Source organism: Bombyx mori, chromosome 9 (genome assembly GCF_030269925.1).
Source record: "Bombyx mori chromosome 9, ASM3026992v2".
NCBI lineage: Eukaryota > Metazoa > Arthropoda > Insecta > Lepidoptera > Bombycidae > Bombyx > Bombyx mori.
In genome coordinates, this window is record NC_085115.1 from 2,122,286 (window position 1) to 2,146,067 (window position 23,782).

The following is a 23,782-nucleotide window of genomic DNA, read 5'->3' on the forward strand; positions in this document are numbered from 1 at the left end:
AGTAATAGTTCAGCATTCGTTGAAATAACAATACAAAATTAATAAGTAGCTCTGAGGCGTGGCTACCGTGCTTCGTAAGTAACTATTTAGTTTTTTTTTTAATCGAAAAATAAATTTTGTTTGTTAAGTAGTGTCTTCACATGCCCTGTTATTTGTTAGATTACCAATTAGAAACATCATCCGAAGGACCACTTAAGGCGTGAGAAAGATATGGGAGTGATCAATGTTTTAATTTTTTTGTATTTGCCAATTTGGTAGGCAGCTGCCCCTGGCATTGCTGAAGTCCATGGGCGACGGTAACCACTCACCATCAGATGGGTCGTATGCTCGTTTGCCTACAAGGGCAATAAAAAAAAGATTTTTTTATTAATTAATGGGGAGCTACTGGTAGCTCGGGGGCCTTTCCAATTTCACCAGGACAGGTGAGCGAGCAAAGGCTTAGCCAGGAGGCGTGGGATTTGGTAACACCTGCCTTTAGACCACGACGACTTATGTTCTGGTATCTGACTCCGGCCACCAGACCAGAAAGACCGTAACGTCGGCTGCTGATTTGCGACTATAATTTTATGACAAAATGTTTTCTGGTTTATTGCGTTTATCTTTTTAAATAGACTGGTGAGTTTATATAGACCGATAAATACAATAGATAATCCACGTGTTAAAATGTTTTTAGACATGGATCTATCAACACTGGTCTCAGACCTGGTCTCAAAAACCAACTAGTATCCAAGTTCCTTTGCTTATAATTGATGAGAGAATGTCATTCTGATTACATTGCGCAGTCTGTTCTATGTATTTATATTTTTTGCATTGCCGCGCTCGACTTTTTATTTAGTAATCTGTGACGTTAGTAGTGTGTGTAGTTAGCTCTTGTTTTTATGTTGTTTTCAAATATACTTTTTTGTCGTACTGTTAACATATAAATTTAGCCTATTTTTCCGCTGTTTGTAAAATTGCTATAACATGTCATAGTGTGTTATAAGAGAATGCTGTACATGCCTGTAACTGGCTTACATACCAGTACTTAATTTTATACATGTTAATTTTAAGCTTGAATGTTTTGTGTGTATTGCTGTTGGTGTGTCTAAATAAATAAATAAATAAATAAATAAACACCCCTAAATTTTACTGTGTTTCGGCAGTTTCAACCTTCATACTAGATTTAGGCTAGTGTCGGCTAGTGGTAGTCTCGTGGACCCGCCTGTATGTTTCACATAACATCAGCCACAAACTTCGTTTTCACTTCCCTCATACCCCATCACCAGTAACTATGACAGAACAAAATATATTTGACAGTTGCCTGAATCTCGCTAATGACATTCTGAAGATAAGTTTGCACATATGTATACAAGTTCCGGAGAGCATGCGGACATTCAAACATTAGGACCGTCGGTCTACCGACTACCGAGCAGTTTCACCCACTCGGTGGAAATTTTTCTCCTTGTCGTTACCTCCAAAGTAGCGTAATCGTTAATAAAATGTATTCATCATAAAGCGGTTGACAGCCATGTTGAATTTGCCCCAAGTCACTCTTGGAGAATGATCTGGAATAAAGACAGTTTTATAATTATAAACACGTTACTTAACGAGTCCTTACCACGATTTTTACGTATAATGAGGTCCGATATGTGTTTATTTATTTTTTACTCCTTATTCGCTGATAACCTAAGGGTCTATACCAACTACGCGCGGACGGGTAGGTCAGTAACCCCTAGCCCGGTGACGTTGATATGGTCTCTCTAGAGTCTAGACCTTTTTTTTTTAGAAAAAGAAAATTTGCTAACATGTGCCCTAGCCGTGATAATGTAGATACCACTTCTCAGTAAGTATTGCACCAGTCACTGTCCTCGTCGAATCCTTCGCTTGCGACGAAGGGCTCGACGAGTGAATTAACCCATAGACACAGCCCACTGAGTTTCTCGCGGTATCTTCTCAGTGGGTCGCGTTTCGGATCCGGTGGTAGATTCTGCGAAGCACTGGTCTTGCTAGGGTCAGTGTTAGAAACACTCCCGGTTAGAGCCCCGTGAGCTCACCTAGACGTCAAGAAGAAGCTGAAATAGCTTCTCAAGGCTATCAGCATAGGTAGGAAAAAAAGCGAGTACTGCGCCGACTCGTGCGACATCTACTGGACGAGGGTCAACAGTTTTCAAAAACATTTAAAAAAATCCCTACCTATTCGCTGGTAGCCTAAGTGGCTGACGGGCTCAACCTGAGAAAATTTACTGACACTAGCCTTAGCAAGAGCCGTGCTTCGCAGAGTCTACCACCGGATCGGAATCGCGACTCACTGAGAAGATCCGGCGAGAAACTCATTGGCTTCGATATTTATAACAACATGTCTAATAATTACATCTACATCGAGGCATAAGCCCAGCAGCAGTTTTCGTCTATCGGAGACATCCCTTACAAAGTTTTTACTTAGAATTTTTGCTCTCGTTTTTATCAAATCTGTCTCCGCAGGCAGTAAGTCAAGTTAAATGGAGCGAGCGTCCAACGAGATATTCCTGAGTTACGGGCCACAAATAACGCCGATGAAACGTACTCCGCGAGAGAGTTATTACGCCTAGGTTATGTACCGAGACGAGATTAACTTCGAATCTGTTTGTTTTTTTTTTTTTTTATAGCTTTTATGTTTTGTGTATTTTGCGTTCGGACTTCATGAAATTATATTGTAGGAATGAAAATGAAAGACATTAAGCTGGTTTATTTACTTATAAATCTATGAATACGTTTTAGACGTTGGACGTTTTAAATTGAAATAGATTTACTCAACGGTGTAGTAGTTAGCGTACCTAACTGCTGGGCCGGGGGTCGTAGGTACAAACTCCACGTCGAGCATTTGTGTGAAGAATAGGTTTGTTTGCTCTTTGTCTGGATGTTTAATATATATATTTCAACGTATTTAAGAATGTATATCAGACTCCGGTTCCCTGTCCAACCCTAGATTTACTCGTCCCCGGCTATTATTATTATTATAAATTACTAGCCGTACTCGCCCGCTTCGCTGAGCATTTAATATTAACATTATTATTTATTGTCATTATTATAAAGGAGTCCAACACTCATATAAATATTAGCATATCCATTAAGTACATATATTTTCTACATGGATACCAAGTTTCAAGTCAATCGGATGCACGGCTCAGTAGTTATAACGGAACATCCATAAAAAACACTGTAAATTTATATATTAATATAGATTATAAAATTATTAAAATCATATTAATAATATAATAATTGATAATAATTTTTTTAAGCATTATATGTAATAACGGAATGTAAATAAAGTAACTATATTTACATGTAAATACGTATTTGTATGTAGGTTTACAAAACAGTGGAGGAACTGTACACATAAATATATTTTAATTGACCGGCAGATTTCAAATTGTAATGGCTGCGGGCTTGGGTGACCGCATGACATCAACCGGGTTTTGAGCTCGTCCATGGGTGTACTAGCTAACAAACAAACAAAAATGTAAGTAATGGGTAAATGTAAATGTAATGGGTAAGTAATAAATAAGCAGTAAAATCGAGAAATAGTATTGTGAAATAGTATATAGAATTATATTGGAATAACGCTTTTTTTAAAGGTACTGTGAATATAATATACATAATTTTGTCTAGTATAATACTAATAGAAGTTTTTAATTATGTCAAAAGTATTTTTTGGTCTACCTTGCCCGGTTAATATGAAGTAATGGTTAATTTTTTTTAAAAATCGTATTGCCATTTGTAAATTCGATTCAAAACTTTGTCGTAAAATAGTTACAGCTTTGTCAATAAAATGTGGTACTTTTCGAGAGATTCTGTAGACTAATTGATTTCTATAGGGGAAAAACAAATTGTACCTACTATTATGACTGGCCTGAAAATTTATAACCATTCAATCGAAATTAATTTTAAAGGACTGTTGTTCCCACATAATGAAATATGAATTTTACAATGACCAATAAAACAAAGCATGAATTGAAAAAAAAAAAAGAATAATACAATCAATTAATCAGTGTTTGTTCGCGTGAAGGCACTACGCTTGTTAATTTCTTTGCCGATGAAAAGTTAAGCTATTAAGGGTGATGCCTACGTAATGTATTTTTTTCACGGGTACTCTTAATCTTGCCCGGGATGAGACAAATGGGGAGCCCTTTGGAATTAATTTAAAGAAGCCTCGGCCGAGAGCCCGTTTCTCATTGTCATAAATATTAGGGTTCCGTTGTAACATTATTGAAACCGCTACTTGGTTTTTTTTGAAGTTATACTTCTTTAGGCGCGTTATGAAAAATTGATGAGAGTGAAATTTTACGATGTGCGCGCACCGTGACACAAAATTAACAGAATGAAGTTGCCCACTAAATCGCTCATTACAATACGACCGACGTAACTTGGGGAGTCTGAATATAGCCGCAGGTGAACTTTCCGTACAGAGAATTACCGAATTTATACGATTTCAAGAAAAGGGATGTCCAATATGCGTGTTTGAGGATGTTGTTTAATTGATTTTTTTTTCAAATTGATTAAAATTTAAATAAAAAAAATAAAAAATTTAATAAAAATAATGTATAACTTCTTACGCGCGTACACGCACCCTTTTTTTTAAATAAATACTTAACTTAGTACGTTCATGTTTATTTGAACTCAATCAAGCTTTAGCTCATTTGTCCTATTGAAAATCTATTGCAACGTTTGGTTTTCGTGAAACCAACAGGAGTTTTCGAAGTTGACAGTATTAAAAACGAGATAGATATTTTTATAAACATCATCAGCTTCCCAAAGGAAAAGTACTTTTATTTCTAACGACAAACAAATCAGTTTTAACTGCCACCTTACACCGACTGACGTCTTGTAACAGACGATAAACAAAAGTTATGCCGCAATGAATAACGTGTCAAAGTAACAGGCCCTGACCTCTTTGACCAGGAGGCGGACAGAGGTCACTTTAATCATCTTAGCAGTTGTGAAAGAATACTTGGCTTATCCATGTTTGTACGTACTGTATGTATATACTGTAAGTATGTACACGACATAAGCTTTAAAAAAAGTATGAGATTGATTTATCCGCATTTACGCGGCAGTTGTTCATTTTGATGTATGCTTACCCATAGACACAGTCTATTGAGTTTCTCACCGGATCTTCTCAGTGGGCCACGATTCCGATCCGGTGGTAGATTCTGAGAAGCACTGCTCTTGCTAGGGCCAGTGTTAGCAACACACCTGGTATGAGCCTCGTGAGCTCACCTACACGTCAAGAAGAATATATGATATAGCCTCTCAAGGCTATCAGCAAATGAGTAGCGAAAAAAATGAGGGTTTTTGAAAGTTGTTCGACCCACGTCCAATAGATGTCGTAAAAGTCGTTGTGGTACTCGCTGAGAAGTCGTATATGGTCTTTTGTATATAAATTGTTAAAAACGTTTAAATTTATACATATTTAGAGACAGGCGCGTGCAAGGAAATGTATCAATGCAGCTTATGTGACTGCTGACATAATACTATAAGTTGAAAATAAAATCATGTCAATCCGTTGCTTAGTTTCGACGCTATAGCGATGAGAAACAAACACACACACAATCAAATACACTTTCATATTTATAATATTAAATGTATGTATAGTGTAGATTAAATATCCAGGCTAAGATCAAACAAATCTGTTCATCGCATGAATGTTTGTCCGATGTGGCAATCGAACCCACGACCCTCGGCGGAACAGGCGCTAACTATAGCACCAACGAGTCAGTTAAAACAGTACCTCAACACACAACAGACCAAATGAGTATTATTCAATTAATTTACCATTGGCTAATATTGCAAGTGGTTTATTTATTTATACTGTGACGGGCACGGTTGTGGCTTTCTGTGTGACGATTTCATTTGTTGGCTCCTGTGTGGTAGACGATGTTGACGCGCTTATGGTGTAGTCTGAAGACTGCTGTTAGACCGTCGCGAGTCACCAGATTGTATGATCACGAAGGAAAGAGCTTCATTGATCCACCACATGGTATGCCGCCGGTTTCAATGTTTTTGTTTGCAACTTGTGCCTGTGTATACAGGATTATCTTTTTATCGGATCTATTTTGTTCTGTGGTAACGTTGCAAATTTATTTTTAGATTCGTGAACACATAAAATCTTGTTTTTACTGGTGGTAGGACATCTTGAGTCCGCACGGGTAGGTACCACCGCCCTGCTTATTTCTGCCGTGAAGCAGTAATGCGTTTCGGTTTGAACGGTGGGACAGCCGTTGTAACTATATTTGAGACCTTAGAGCTTACATTGTACTGACGGCCGTTGTACTGTTAAAACTGAGTCTTAGAAGTTATATCTCGAGGTAGGTAGATGGGCTCCGGTAAGCACTTAACATCAGGTGAGCCGTGAGATTTTCCACCCACCTAAGTAATAAATAAAAAAATAACACAATCGCACAATTCATCAAAAATACTTTAGAATTTATTTTGGTATACGGAACCAGTTAGAATAGTTGTAGATTATTAACTTAATAGTGCAGAAATAAGAACATCATTCAAAATGTACCGGTGTTATTCAGCGGTGTACGTTCTGCCTATCTAAATTATTAATGAAGCATTCGAAAATGAAGTTTATGTGTTTTCGGGTTATATTTTCATTTAAATATTTTATTGTTTTATTGAGTTGATGGGTGAGTTTTTTTTTATGATTTAGGGATTACTGATGGCCCGGAGGTCTTTCTAGTTTTTTTTATTTTTTATTTCTTAGATGGGTGGAGGAGCTCACAGCCCACCTGGTGTGAAGTGGTTACTGTAATCTATAGACATCTACGATGTAAATTCGCCACCCCCCTTGAGATGTTAGTTCTAAGATCTCAAGTATAGTTACAACGGCTTCAAACCGAAACGCATTACTGCTTCACGGCAGAAACAGGCAGGGTGGTGGTACCTACCCGCGCGGACTCACAAGAGGTCCACAAGAGGACTCACAAGAGTCGAGTAACGTCTTGGCTAGGAGGGGTGAGATTTGCTAACAGCTACCCGAATGCCTCCAAAGGAGACCTAGCAACTCAAGAGTAGCTGCTTCGCGAATGAATCTACTACCGGATCGAAATCGCGACCCGCTGATAAGATCCGGCGAGAAACTCAGCGGGCTGATGCTTAAGTTAGTTTGCACGTCGAACTTTTTGCCGATTTCAACGAGTACGGTTACCGGTTGAGAAAGGTCACGGTCAATCTGGTGTTAAGTAGCTACTAGAGCCGGTGGGAATAACAACGTCAGTACCGCCATCGTATAACGGCTTTGCCACCGCTGAAACAGGAAAGCATGTATAGTTCTCGGTGAATATAAGCAATATGGTGGCACTTATGCGTTATGTTGTCTATAGAATAATCATTTTAATCAAATGATCATTTTAATTTAGGAGAGCCGTGAGCTATTCAGCTGGTTTTTCCAAACTACATACCTTTGCGAGATAATGAAATATACTACAAAAGCTGGAGAAGGACCGCAGAAAAAAATATTTTCAGTTTCAAGTTTTAAAAAAAATACAGCGTACCTAATAAATACTTTCCGGGAATTCCCTCAATAATAGCAAAAGATAGTTTCACTTTTAAACGATGTCATGGGAATGGAATGTTACAAGAACAAAGATAACTTATACCAAATCTATATATATAAAAATGAATTGCTGTTCGTTAGTCTCGCTAAAACTCGAGAACGGCTGGGACCGATTTGGCTAATTTTGGTCTTGAATTATTTGCGGAAGTCCAGAGAAGGTTTCAAAGGTAGATAAATATGAAAATGCTCGGAATTAAATAAAACTAACAAATTTGTTTTCCCTTTGATGTGTCCCCCGTCGGACGGATTCCCTTTGTTTGTTTTAAGTTTATTTTATACAAAAGCTTAGGTTTTTTGATCATCGATTGAGGCACTACGAAGTGTGCCGGGTCAGCTAGTCCCAAATAATTATTATATGTTTTGACAAAGACAAAGTATTTATATCCAAAACTATTTTCTGATTAAAACATGCGTCGCGGGTCGCGTGAAAACAAGCTACGGGCCGTTGTTTGGACATCCCTGATCTATACGATAAAAATAATAATGAAGAGTGTACAACAACAAAAAAATGGAATAAAACTATTATCACACTTCAAAGAGATAAACGTGACCATCATCAGCCTGCGGCAGTCCACTGCTGGACATAGGCCTCCCCCAAAGCTCGCCGCTGAACCCAATCTTCGGTTCTACGCATCCAGTTACTGCCAGCTGCCTTGCGCAGGTCGTCGCTCCATCTAGTAGGAGGGCGTCCTACACTACGTTTGCCGGTTCGCGGTCTCCTCTCCAGAACACGTCTACCCCAACGGTTATCGGTTCTGCGACATATGTGACCAGCCCACTGCCACTTGAGCCACAGCTTCAGCTTACTAACTCTGCGAGCTATATCGATTACTGACTAAACGTGACCACATAAACATAATTATTTATATTTCTTTCTTCATAACAGAAATAGTTACCGGCTCCCGGTCTATTATATCATTACAGCCGCTTCTATTCACAACTACAAAGACGCGTAGTACATGTTTAATAGTTATAACGTTATAAATTCAACTGTTATAGTTCCGACAGTTCGAATTAACGATTATTGTTCCGTTGATAGACGCAGGACGGCCGATAAGAGACGGAGGCGACTTTCAAACTAAGCGAATACGATATGGTATTTAGGTAGTTGCATAAAGGTCAAATTAACAAGCGCTAGTGTTTTTATTGCGTTTTACAATTTTAGTATAAATCATTGCTATATATATATAAGAAATCTTCTTCTTCTTGCTAACGTTTTTCCGGGTTTTTTCTTCTTTTTATAGCTTTGGATGGGTGAACGAGCTCACGCACGGTATCCAGATTCACTCCCGGTGCTTTTAGGACCCTCAAGCACCGACCACCGTTCTCGTCGAACTCGTCGATTACGACGATGAGTTCGTCTAACGAACTAACCCATAAACACAGCACACTGAGTTTCTCGCCGGATCTTCTCAATGGGTCGCAATTTCGAACCAATGGTAGATTCTGCAAAGCACTGCTCTTGTTAGGGATAGTGTTAGCAAATTTTCTCAGGTTGAGCCCGTGAGCTCACCTACCCGTCCGAGCGTAGCTGGAATAGCCTATTAGGCTACCAGCGAACAGGTAGAGGAAAAAAGAAAAAATAAGTGACAGTCGCGCATAGGAATTTTTAAACCGCATTACGCGTAACGTGTTAATCAATTTAACTAAATTTTCACTGTCACTCTAGGTGTTATAGTCTATATCTATACTAATATTATAAAGAGGAAATATTTGTTTGTTTGTTTGTTTCGAATAGGCTCCGAAACTACTGGACCGATTTGAAAAATTCTTTTTCCATTAGAAGCGGACATTGTCCCTGATGAACATAGGCTACTTTTTTTAAAATTTATTTGATATTTTTTAATTTTTTGGTTTCATGTGTGTTTTAATGTTTCCGAAGCGAAGCGAGGGCGGGTCGCTAGTATAATATAAAATAACTGCTACAACTAAAACACAGATACCACATCCACCATCCTTCTTACATCGTCGATCGTAATACAGATTTATTAAGACTGCCTGTAGGAACATTTCAAAGAAATCGTCTCTCTGATAACGCAGAGTTACGGCGTCAATAATCGTTCAGATAGCGAACGACATCGGTTTGTTTACCCTTGATAATTAATATTCATGTTCATGAGAACTAATCAGAGCATTCCCGATCTTATTTTCAATTGGCTAAGCGTCCGTATCGATCGAAAGACCTGTTTTGAAAGTGTCGTGAGATATCGAAAAATATTTATTCGTCACATTCAAGTTTTTAAAGTTCTCCGTATGTAAATTTGATTTTAGAATATTTTTATGTTGCTTTAGCCTTAAAAAGTTTTTAATGAGTTATTTCACTAGTCAAATGTCTGGACGGTAACATATAGAATGTGTTAAGCATTTTCAAATGTTATTTGAAATGTGTCGTAAGTTATTAAGGAATTATAATTTAGTATCTGCTATATGTCACGACTATGTAGAAGTGTCGGTTGTCTAGTATGTAAGGTTCACATTAAGGCACCCGGTAGTCACGTAACTACGTCACGATTTTATGATTACTAGAGGTCCCGCAGTAGTCGAAATTCCAGTCCACTATAATTAATTAGAATTGTAAGTTTTTACACTATTATGATTGTATTTTATACTTCTATAATTACAAATTTCGCCAAGACTATAAAAAATATTAACAAAGACAAACAATATTTAATCTATTCTCAATTTGACAACAGACGTCAAGAATAAAAGTTTGTCAATAAATAGTATGCATGCGTGTGTGCGTCAAATACATGGTATGTAGTGTGTGTAATGTTTTCTTTATTGATTTAATGTACCTTTTATTCATTATTTAAAAAAAAAATTAGCATTATGCACTTCTTCTCTATATTCTCTATAAGTGTGGAAAATTTCATACTCCTCCGTCCGCGCAATTTTCGTAAAAAGGGATACAAAGTTTTTGCTTCACGTATTAATATATATGTCGTGGATAACGACTTTTAGTTGTCGTGGATAACGACTTTAGTAATATTAAGACGGTGGATTTGATTATTATTTTAAATGATGAAATGTTGTTTTGATAAATATCACAAAATGAAGGGTAGACTCCGTAACGCCACAGTATAAAATGGCGGTACGTGGACAGAGTCGTGGCATTCCGTGTCAGACAGTCATTCCGTCCGTCTCAGTCAGTGAATCTCTGACAGTCAGTCAGTCAGTCAGTCGGTCTGTCGGTATGTGCAACGAAACTGTTGGTTTATCCTGTCATTGTGAAAGTTGTGTGTGTTGAGTTTCAATAATTATTATTCAAAAGGTTTTATTGACTTTTTATAAACTGAGTTCAATCGAATACGAGTGATGACGGAAACTACCGCTCAGCCATCCCTGGTGCCCTGCCGCCGACATATAGATTATAAACACTTTTATAGTATAGTTACATTTAAAATACTTAACTGGTGGTAGGACGTCTTGTGAGCCCGCACGGGTAGGTACCACCGCCCTGCCTATTTCTGCCGTGAAGCAGTAATGCGTTTCGGCTTGAAGGGTGGGGCAGCCGTTGTAACTATACTGAGGCCTCAGAACTCATATCTCAAGGTGGGTGGCGGCATTTACGTTATAGATGTCTATGGGCTCCGGTAACCATTTAACACCAGGTAGGCTGTGAGCTGGTCCACCCGCAATAAATAAATAAAACCCCATATCTCAAGATCAGCGGCAGCATACCCTAGGGGGTTTACCAGATTAAGTAAAGAAAAGAACTGCGAAATATTAGATTAATAAGATAAATAATAATAAAAAATATATTGGACCATGAGTCATATACACAATGTATAAATAAATACACGTAACATGAGTTTTGTAAGCGCCTAATTACCCGAAAAGAACATCTTTTATTGTTACGTTTTAGAACAGAAATATCGGAATGTTTACTTCGCCCAAAACACACGACCGTGTCACTGCTCTAACGACTTAGTTTGGTAGTCATTTAAGTCGTTCAATTTATTTTATTGTTCCAGGAGCTGAGATGATTCATCGTGAATAGCACGGTGGATCCTCATGTACATCTGGAATTAACGTTTTCCCTAAAATATGTTTTATTAAACAAGGTCTTATTATTACTGTTGGTAGGACCTCTTGTGAGTCCGCACAGGTGGGTACCACCACCCCGTCTATTTCTGCCGTGAAGCAGTAATGCGTTTCGGTTTGAAGGGCGGGGCAGCCGTTGTAACTGTACTTGAGACCTTAGAACTTATATCTGAAGATGGGTGGCGCATTTACGTTGTAGATGTCTATGGCCTCCAGTAACCATTTAACACCAGGTGGGCCACCTAAGCAACAAAAAAAAAAGTGTGTGTGTCCGCTCCGACGCACGACTGGAGTTTACTGGATATAAAAAATTAAACGAAACAATACGAGAAATAGTTCTATATTACGACAACACGATACACTACAGATTATTAACAAATTAACGAGACACAAAACAAACGACTAACAAATATATGAAAATACAATAATGAGAGAAACGCGCGATCAGTACGAGGCTTTGTGGCGGACTGCCGGCGCAGCAGCCCGGCGTCACCTGCGATAACGCATTTCGTGTGACATGCGCAATCAGGCGCATAACGCATTTCGTGTGACATGCTAGTACGATTTTGGTCCCCATAATTTTCATACCCCGGGCCTATATATGTAAATCGATTCTAAAGGAGTAAACTCCAAAAAACTTAAATTAGAAAATCTTATTTTTTTAATGCTGAATGTTTTGAAACCATTTTTGGGCTGCGGTAAATTGCTCGGCTTTGTGTACGTGTCGGAGGTAATAGGCCCACTGGGTCAAAAACAGCGCAGACCGAAAACTGCGGTCATCCGTCAACCAGTTGCTCTTTGGCAAGACACGTGCAGAGCAGTAACGCTTCTTCTTCGTTGGACTTCCTTGCTGGCGTCCGAGCATATTCTGCCTATTCGTACACTCTTGACAGAGTGGTCGTGGTCATGCATCAGTCGGATCCTGCGATACCGATGCTCTAACGATGCGACGCCATGTGGTATGGTGATTCGCTGAGTGAGAGCATCATGTTGGAGATCGCACGCGAGATCTTTTGCCCTCGACTTTCCCTTGCACCACCAACCGCTCCATGGAGTCCTCATTACGAGTGATGTGGTACCCGAAGAACTTGAACATTTGTATTTGGACTGTTGACGATAGTCTCTCCTTGATGTTGAGCTCTTTCAGGATCGAAACGCTAAGCATCCGAGCATATAGAGGGGATTTATTTAAGTGGCCAGGAGTGAGTTCCCTATCTTGGTTCCAAGCTCGACAGCGATGGGTCAGTGTGGAGAGAAAATAATTTTCTCTTAGGCTCAGCCGCCTGGATCTGCCATATGGTGTACTCACATAAGTCCACCACCACGACTAACCGTCACACGACACATTCAGGCTGCGAACAGTTAACAGGAGGCAGAGCTTAGCAGAGCAGTGGCGACTCAGAAATGCTTGACTTTCAGTAGGTAATTTATTAATTTGCATGGTTGATTCTCTTAAAACAGCGGTCGGGGAACCGGGGTAAATTACCGCAAATGGGGTAAAATGAAATTTTGGGGGGTAAAAATGAAACTGTTGTGAGTAAAAAAAATTATAGAAGTGAAACTTCTTTAGAATCGTAAAATTTTTAGTTATTGTTTTCTTTTCAAAATTATCATGGGGGCTATAATATGAAAGATACTAAAAAGAAGCGATTTCGTTTTTTTTTGTTCTTTGCCATGGGGTAATATCAACTTACACAAATAATATATTTTGGGGTAATAATTAAAAAAGTTCCCCGACCGTTGGTATAAAAGAACATCCTCTGACAAAACTGGAGATTTCCTATATCATTATTTCACTATATGCTAAAGAGAAAATGGGATTTTTCTGTCAAACAAAAAACAACGCACCTTTGTATTCCAAATTTGAATAAGAAATACGTTTCCATTAGCGCGCGAAACGACACGTCAAACATGGCGTCGGGCTCGTTCAGCGTATTTATCCGGAGAGCGTCGACAGCCGTCGCCATTTATAAAACTCAATTACTCGCTCGCCTCGACTCCCTAATAATGATAATTGATGGAGAAATTTGCGAGCTTTTTGCGGAGAGATCCTTGGCGGGTATATTTCTCAGCTTGTAAACGTTTTCATTGTTTCAAAAATAAATTTTACTTATTTATTTAGGTATTCTTAATGTTCGTTATTTATTGTGAATGAATGGTTATCAAAAAACTTATACTTATACTAGTATTTTATAGGTTTTAATAATGCTGATGTTATCTTTATAACTGTTCCCAATTTATATGTCAGATTCACAATTTTTGAACATCGAAGCAATTATAGATTTCATTTTAAGAAATGCAAAGAAATATATTACACACATACCTAATGTTATTAATTTAAAGTTATAAATTAATATATAAAGTTTTTTGTCTCGATTTTATTTGTCGGATTCTTTACAAAATTAAATATTTCATCATCTAATATCCAATGTGAACAAATTTATCATGCTACAATCTTGATTAAATATTTAAACATTATATTTTCACTTGTCTCGTTTCCAAAGGGGTTTTACACTGAAAACATAGGCGTAGAATTTATGATACGTCTTTATAACGCGGTCACTGCTTAATTTGTAAATCGCTTGACGATAATTGTCATCACAATCATCATCATTGTGCAGCTGTGCAATATTTACTCTGCGGTACAGAAATTGATACCATGTTTGGTGTTAAGTGTTAATTGGGATCTATGGATATAAGGATTCTTGAATACTTTAGCCACATCGCAAGGAAAGACAGTGACAACTTAGAGAAATTGATGGTCACTGGAAAGGTCGAGGGCAAGCGACCAAGAGGCAGGAACCCGACCCGTTGGACGGACCAGATTCGTGCAGCCCTGGATACCACAGTGCACGATGCTCTGCACTCAGCTGCAGATAGGAACAGATGGCGGTGCACTGTAAAAAACAATCTGTTTCAAGGCCATGACCACGACCCTCAGTAATGAGGAAACCGACGCAAGGAGGAGGAGGATATCAAACCATAAATGCCGCCTCCGATATGAAGTCAATACAATTGCGTTGAATAACTAATAATCCCACTCTTCAAGTCGGAACCTATGAATGCGGCACGTTAGAAATAGGATTGAATCTACTAACAGTAAATGCGATCACAGTGCTGTGGCTTTAATCGCCTTTTACAACACAGACGAGAAGAGGATGAGATGCTTGTTCTGCCTTCCTTTTTATAACCTTTCATTGCTTCACGGAAGAAATCGTTTGGACGATGGCCCTCAACACGTCATTACGGATCCTCCCGACCCATTAAGAGTGCCTTTAGGTACCTCAAGCACCGGCCACACAGCCCACTGAGTTTCTTGCCGATCTTCTCAGTGGGTCGCGTTTCCGATCCAATGGTAGATTCTGCGAAACACTGCTCTTGCTAGGGCCAGTGACCAACACTCCCGTCTTAAGCCCCGTGAGCTCACCTACACGTCAAGGAGAAGCCGAAATAGCCTCTCAAGTCTATCAGAACAGGTAGGAAAAAATATATTGGACGATGACGTCGATCTGTGTAGATTCACAAAACCACCCACCAGGGCACATCATTATTGCTTAATATAGAATCACTAGATAATGAAGGAGATTTGCTTGGTTTTTTTTTTTATAAATTGTGTTTTTTAGAAATTATATTTAAATACGAATTATATATTGTTAAAATGATGAAATATGAATAATATTTTTCGATCTTACCGACAGAGTAATAAAAAAATATGAACTGGTTATTTAAAGAAAAATTCAAAATTATCGATAAAGTTGATTATTGAAAAAACGAATAAAACAACATTTTCTGAAAATAAATCGTACCTAGATCGATTTATCGCCCCCGAAATCCCCTGTATACTAAATTTTATGAAAATCGTTGTAGCCGTTTCCGAGATTCAGATTATATATATCGACGCTTGAAAGGCAATCCTGACTAAGCGACAAAAGTAGGTAAAATGAGTTAGATACACCATTGGAATCGTCTGATTTTTCTGCGTCGTCTAGTATAGGTTTCATCACTCTGTGACGTGTTTTATGTCGCTTAGATATGGTGTGATTTTCATAAAAATGCAGAGTTTTTTCCTACCAAACGACAAAAAAAAAGTTATTTTAGAGACATCCTGCAGTTAGGACATTTTAATATTAAAGTATTATTTACTTAGTCAGTTATTCATGTTTTTAAATTTTCATTTGTTTGTATTTATTTATTTTTACTTGTTATGAAATTTTTCTTTGAAACCACTTAGTAGATTGTACCTATACAAAGTAGTCGTAATTGGTACAGCTATACAATTTAACCTGAAACAAAATGGAATAATATTGAATCTTAGATAGTTTTACTTGTTTAACATAATATCCCTTTCCATCCGTAAATATTTTTACATGACAACATTTCTAATAACTACGTCGCCTAGATAATTTTACTTGATTAATTTCAATGGTTACTTTTGGCGCTTAGTTAAGTTAACCCGTAAACAAAATATAATTTTTTGTCGCTAAGGAACTGCGCGAGTTTAAATACGTCGCGTGGGTATGCGCAACTAGTCGCGTACCACGTTTTGGCGGGCTGGTAAAAGGTGACATTCGTGAGCTGGGCGTCGCTTAGTAAAGTCGTTTGTCACATTATTTTGCATTTTGTTCCCTTGAGGGAGATGTGAACCACGAAATAAGACCAAAGAAACGACTATAGATTCCGTAAAAAGATTTATCAAAAGTTTACAAAGTCGTCGTGGCCTAAAGGATAAAGCGTCCGGTGCATTCGTATGTAGCGATGCAACGGTGTTCGAATCCCGCAGGCGGGTACCAATTTTTGAAATGAAATACGTACTTAACAAATGTTAACGATTGACTTCCCCGGTCATCGTTCTCGTCGAACCCATCGCTCGCGACGAAGGGTTCGGCGAGTAAATTAAGCCACAGACACAGCCCACTGAGTTTCTCGCCGGATCTTCTCAGTGGGTCGCGTTTCCGATCCGGTGGTAGATTCTGCGAAGCACTGCTCTTGCTAGGGCCAGTGTTAGCAATATCGTCAGGTTTGAGTCCCGTGAGCTCACCTACTAGTTAATGTTACGCTGATACATCTTGTGAGTCTGCACGGGTAGGTACCATCACCCTGCCTATTTCTGCCGTGAAGCAGTAATGGATTTCGGTTTGAAGGGTGGGGCAGCTGTTGTAACTATGCTGAAAACTTAGAACTCATATCTCAAGGTGGGTTATTTACGTTGTAGATGTCTATGGGCTCCGACATTGCACGATATTGAAGATTGTGATTGATTAACAAAAAATAACAAGATCTCATGTCGCATATCTATCGTATGCCTTTGGAGACTGATTATATTAGGTACAATAGTGTTGTTAAGTTTGGTTATGTTCAATAGCAGAATACAATTTTTTATTGTTTTTGTTGTTGATTTACTCTGAAAACTAGAGCGTTTATGAGTTTTAATAATTCTCTATTATTTTTAAGACTGATGAGGCAATAACTAGATTTTGGTATTATATTGGAATACACTACAATGTGTTATGGTTTATTTATTTAATATTGTAGTGTAAAATATAATAGTAATAGCGTGATTTTGTTACAAAAAAATATATCCCTATTGTTTCTTACAATAAATGTTTATTCATAAACGTCTCGCACTTTTGGTTTCGCTCTTTTGCATGATTTACCATAGTAATTTATTACATTTCAGTTCAATTCTTTACACTTTCTACATGCATAAAATAATGGAATAGTATTTAGATACATTTACTCGATTTGTTGTGAACTATGGGATCACTTTAGTCCAATATACCCAAAACGAAACTGTAAGCTGTGCGAATTTGTCTAACTTTACATGTTACTGAAAATCTTTCAACGATAGCTCATATTGTTTTACATGTTACTCCAAATCTTTCAATTCTGGCTTAGATAATTTTACTTGTGACGAGAAAACTTTTATATAAAATTCAGATAATTTTACCTGTTTATCAAATAATGGACAATATATATAAGCGACAATAACTGCTATATACACAAATGATAGGCAATAACCTTTAAGTATATTCGATGGGCAAAAAAAAACTATTTCAACGTCTATTAAAATAATTTCAATCCTACAGTTAGATTCGTTAAAATAATTTTTTTTTCAAATATTTCAACTTTAAATGGCTCTACTGTAAAGTTCACGCATTGTCGCTTAGTCATGTTTGCCTTTCAAGCGTCGATATGTATATACAAGAATTGCTCGTTTAAAGGTATAAGATATAGGATATCACGGTTGGCATGCTTTGCAAATAATTTATGGCGGTTTGATAACATCTAATAAAAAAAAAATTATAGAAATAATTTTACAACCAAAATGCAAAGAGTAATATCGAAATTCGTCGCACACTTCGTAAATTTTATAGGCATATTAAAATTTCCACTTTAACTCGATACAACCGCGCTCCGATTGAGAGAGTCGAGATAACACGATGCAGCCGCAACTTAGCAAGATCCCATCAATATTCCCGCAACCCCACATTACCGTCTGACATGATGGCATGCCAAATCATCATAATGACTATCCAGCATACCTCGTGGCGACCATAAATCTGAACGTGAGTGCTCTGGAAGGCGTAATTCAGGTGATTAGAGAGTGAGCCTCTTTAGTCTGACTGCTGAGAACGAAAATTATAGGAGCAAACTGAACGCATGAGTGAAGCGGTTTGTCAGTTGGTAGATTGAACGGTTTTTGACGGATCGCCATTAATGCACACCGCTTGTAATTTGTGTAAATACTATGTTCGATGTTTTTCTTCACAAATTTGTTTTTTTTAGGGGAATATCTGAAAATGTTTTGGCCTTTTTTGTTGTTGTTAGGCAATCATTGGCTTTATGCATCGGAGCCGAGGGGCATCTACGGTAATAATACCATTATAATGGTATAATTGTCAATTTGCCATTGGATATACAGTCGTTTGTATAGTCAGTAACTTGAAGGGGGCTTACAAATACCACTCACTGCTATAAGACCTTTAAGGCGCTATCTAATGACGTGTTAAAATCAATTTTGAATAGCGTATGAAACCTAATTTAATCTTGAAAATGAAAATCTTCATTAATTACTCTAGTGTCGCTGGAAAATATGTTTAAACTGTAAAACTTTTGGGATCGCTTCGATGATGATCATTTTAATAAAATAAATTATTTTTTATTTTTTATTTATCCCTTATAATTCAAACTATTATTTCACAATTTTTTCATTTAATTACACAATTTGTGACGTACGTCTAGGCAAACTTAAGTGCTAAAGTTTCATTTTGAAATTAAGCTAGATTTGAACTTAATCGAAAACAAACAAGACAATAATTCTGTTACTCTGAATATCTTTTAGCGTAATTTATAACGCTTTACAGTCAATTATACCGACTTCTGTATCAACAATGCGATAAAATTCAATATGTAAACTGTATTTTTTAATATAATCACGGAATACGTAAAACGTTTTACAGCAACTATAGTTGTTGAGTCGAAACAACTCGTAATTACGGGTTCCGAGGCCCTGCTGTGTTATTACGAGTCCTTCAAACATGTTCTTATTAAACGAGACATTCTATAGACGAGTTAAACTATTTTTTTATAGCGTTGAGTAACCAGACACCGACTTGATGCTATTGCTGTGGTCCATTTGATGTTGATCATTGGATACTGTTCTGTGTGCTGTTAATGATTATTTGAATATCCAATTTAGAATGCACATCAATTAGTAACCTGTTTAGTATTTTGTTCGAAATTCGCGATTTGAATTAAAATAACTTTTTTTTTATTGCTTAGATGGGTGGATGAGCTCACAGCCCACCTGGTGTTAAGTGGTTATTGGTTAAGTATAGTTACAACGGCTGCCCCACCCTTCAAACCGAAACGCATTACTGCTTCACGGCAGAAATAGGCAGGGCGGTGGTACGCACCCGCGCGGACTCACAAGAGGTCCTACCACCAGTAAAACTTCCACTGTTTAATATCACCTTTATTATTGTCATTATGTTACGTCCAACTTTCCTTAGTCATTATGTTACGTCTAACTTCTACAGTTTATATTACGATATTAAAATCACACGCGATATTTAAAATCATCTTTGAACTGCCGACATTTCTAATGAATTTGACTTAGATTCGATTACAACTGTTTTACTCGTCAAGTTTGTTGTCTTTCAAACTTTTATACCTACCTAACGAATATTCATTATTTTCAGAAGTCGCGTAACGCGTGACTGAAGAATACGGAAATTACAATACACGGATACACAGAGGCATATGGTTGAAGATGAAAATGAAAAACGTGTTTAAAATAAATAAAAAATACACTGTTAACATCAGTCGGGATGAAAAAGAAATTTGCGAAGATGATTATATCGTAAAATCCATAGGGGAATGCGGTCTCTTTCAGATATCTGTATGTAGTATTGTCACCATGACAAGATTCATTGGCATATGGAATTGTCTATCAGTACTATTCCTGATTCCGGCGCAAAGCTTTAGATGTATTCATTTTAAAGAGAACGGGACTATACACCCTGAAAACTTCACATGCTATTCAGATTGTATCGAATATGAATATTCTCAAGAAATATTTGAAGAAACAGTCATATCTAAGTTCAATTTGATTTGTGACAGAGCTTGGCTAGCGAATTTTACACAGACTGCTTTAATGTTTGGTGTTTTGGCTGGAGTGTCTACGTTTTGCTGGATGTCTGACAGGTTAGGTTGTGGATAATGATGATCGCAATATATTATTATTTTATTTTATTCCTGATAGTCCTAGAAATTTTCATGTGGCCCAAATGATACAACAGTGTATTCATATCGATCGATGCGACTATGCCGATATTTCAAATCCTGAAAACAGGTAGCAGGATAATGAAATTAAGCAATCTCTTAGCCGCCAGGATCGCCATATGCCCATTCATCTACCCAAGACTAACCAATTAAAAACGATGCCAATGAAAAGTTTCACAAATGAGTAAAATTCAGATTCAACAGGAAAAATAAATTTTTAGCATCTGTGTTTCTTGTAATGTAGTACTAAATATCTGTTGTTATTTCTTTAATATGGCTTCGAATGGGAAGGCTTAATATAAAATGAAGTATTTACTTGTGGAAGAAAAGAGCTGAAAATTATTTGGTGCATTATTTCCAACTATACTCAATTCACTGTGAGATTCCAATCTCGATGATAATGGTTCAGTGTTTAAGTGTCAATCATTGTATAGTCTACATTATTTTGTAAGAAACTACTCAATGGAGCTGATTAATTCATATGAATCTTTCATTTTCAGATTTGGACGTGGGAAAGCTATTTTTTTAGCAGGGCTAACAAACATAGCCTTTATGATCGCTATTATATTTTCAACAAATTATTTTATGTTTCTTTGCTTTCGATTTGGCATCGGCGTCGGTTCAGGTGGCTTTTTGGGTCTATCGTCGATAATAATAGCGGAAACCGTAGGAGCGAGCTATAGGGAGATGGGGGTCAGCTTAGGATTAGTACCGGATGGCTTCGCTCAAGCATCATTGGCTGCGTTTGCATATTATTCGTCTACTTGGAAAATGTATCTGTTTGGATTCACAGTTGTTAGCATTTTGATAGTGGTACTGCTGTTCTTCGTACCCGAATCACCGAGGTGGTTGGTGGCTAATGGAAAATCCGATGCAGCCATTGAGGTGTTGACAAAAGCTGCAAAAATGTAAGTAAAATCCATTTAATTTTGTAATATTTGATTCGTAATTATTTGTGTTGGTAATTATTACACCAACACATTATTTGATCGTGGCTTTTTCTCAAGATGCTTGGATTTCGGAGTCGTGTGTAAGATTAGGAGCATTGAAAAATTAGAATCAGAATAGTTCATTGGAATTTTAAACTGTAACAACTTCCATTTCTCTGACAAAAATAATATATTTGGTATTAATGCGCTTTATAGCTTTGACTGTATAAATCATATCGGGATGGTGATGATGGTGGTAGTCACTATTCATGAAAATTAGTAATGCCAAAAGAAGGGATCAAAGTGCTCAGGAAATATTTTAGAGGAGAAGTTAAGAGCCAAGTGGTACATGACAGAAAATATTTTTCAAGATTCCAAATACTAGTGATGAATTAGCTATAATAATATGCCAATCGTTTGTGAACTAATTTAATGTCTGCAGAATAGCTGTTTAAAAGGCAGGGCAGTAGTTGCAAAGTTGAATTTCATCTTAATGTCCTCTTAACTTTCAGAGGCTTTTTGTCTCATTTTCACGCAAGATAATTTTATGTTCACGCGTCCCAGTTCTACATATAGTGTAATGTTGCTCTTTTTATTTTATCGGCCTTTAAATCACAGCGGTGCTAAAAAATTTGTGACCTTAGCAACCGATAACCTACCTTAAATCGAGAGAGAAAAGATGGTCGAGACAGACGCTAACTCAATTTTGATACGAGAAAAATTTCAAAATCTAACTACGCACCGAAATACGATGATATTGCTTTCAGAAACAAACGGAGTCCAACGGAAATTGAAAGTATTGTTACACAACGCATTTCTGAAATAAAAATCAATGAAAGCGATGCACAACATCATACGTACTTTGATTTGTTCCGAACCAAAGAACTAGCCGTGATCACAGTGTCTTCAATTATTTCGTTATTTGTATCGGGGATTTCGTTTTTTGGAATCAATGAGTACATTTCCCGTCTTGGTTCCAGTTTGAATATTTATTTAATTGTGATGATCATGGGATTGGGAGTGGTAAGATTTATTTTTTATTTATTATCAAACTTATGACGGACCTTGTGTTAAGTGTATACCGGAATCCATGGACATACCGTCAACCATATTTAGACTTGAGGCCGTAATACTAGATTGGTATTTGGACTTTTTGTCCACGTATAACTATAACAAATACAAAGCAGTTAAGACTTAGAGCCCAGCTCATAAAGTGGGCGGAGGTAATCACGTCTCTGGTAACTGCTAAGCACAATGGAAACACTGGGAGGCTTGTTTACCATAAAATAAATAACTAAAATAGGTTGAGAAGGAAACTAATTCATAGATATCTCTGATTTTCAGATACCAACAGTTCCAATGTCAATGGTGATCGCCAAAACGTGCAATCGAAGATCTTCGTCAGCAATCTCTTTGCTTATTACCGCTATAGCAATGGGCCTTCTGATATTCGTGCCAGCCGACACTTGGTACTCAATCTTGCTCGGAGTTATAGCAGTTGCTGCATCGTGTGTTACATTCTCCATCCAATTTACCTTCGTTACAGAACTGTATCCAACATCTATGAGAAGTATGGGTTTCGGTTTGAGCGCAGGGGCGACGAAGTTGGGGGCCATGATGGCGCCTTTTGTGGCAAGCTCTAAGCCTTTTTGGATGGCCCCGTTGATCTTCTGTATCCTACCCATCATAGCCATTGTATTCACATTGATATTACCCGAGACCAAGGGCAAGAAATTGAAGGACACTTTAAATGAGTGAAATTATATTTATTTTGTTTACGATATTTCGTTTTTTTTTATTGCTTAGGTACGTGGACGAACTCACAGCCCACCTGGTGTTGAGTGGTTACTGGAGTCCATAGACATTTACAACATAAATGCGCCACCCACCTTAAGATATAAGTTCTAAGGTCTCAAGTATAGTTACAACGGCTGCCCCACCCTTCAAATCGAAACGCATTACTGCTTCACGGCAGAAATAGGCAGGGTGGTGGTACCTACCCGCGTGGACTAACAAGTGGTGCTACTGCCAGTAATTACGCAAATTATATTTTCGTGGGTTTCATTTTTATTACACGATGTTATTCCTTCACCGTGGAAGTCAATCGTGATCATTTAATTTTGTTGAGTGTTTATGCACAATTTGAACTTATCACACTATTCCAAAATAAAAATATCTTGTTTTCGTCTGACAATAATAAACATTTTCATAATACACGAAACGGATGTTGAAAATTTATCCAATCCCGTTGACATGGATTTATATTGCAATGACTTATGTTCCATCCCACCCATGCTTCGTCATTTCATTTCTAGTTTGCCGCTGCACTAGCTTGTCCATAATTTGAAGCAGGATTTCCGAAAAAAATATAATGCAATATAAAAATTGCTACAATATAGTGTACATAAATTATAATCACGCACTTACCTTTATGTAGCTACCTCTC

The 23,782-nt window shown here is 37.5% G+C and overlaps 1 protein-coding gene across 1 annotated transcript; it reads left to right on the forward strand.

The window, feature by feature from the left end:
• LOC101745274 (organic cation transporter protein) lies at positions 1-23,114 on the forward strand. Its single transcript, XM_062670011.1, has 5 exons — positions 1-74; positions 19,825-20,329; positions 20,908-21,315; positions 22,104-22,359; positions 22,681-23,114. Exons 2-5 carry the CDS (start codon positions 19,896-19,898, stop codon positions 23,092-23,094), a joined length of 1,512 nt encoding a protein of 503 aa, XP_062525995.1. The 5' UTR covers positions 1-74; positions 19,825-19,895; the 3' UTR covers positions 23,095-23,114.
• Positions 23,115-23,782: the final 668 nt, after the last annotated feature.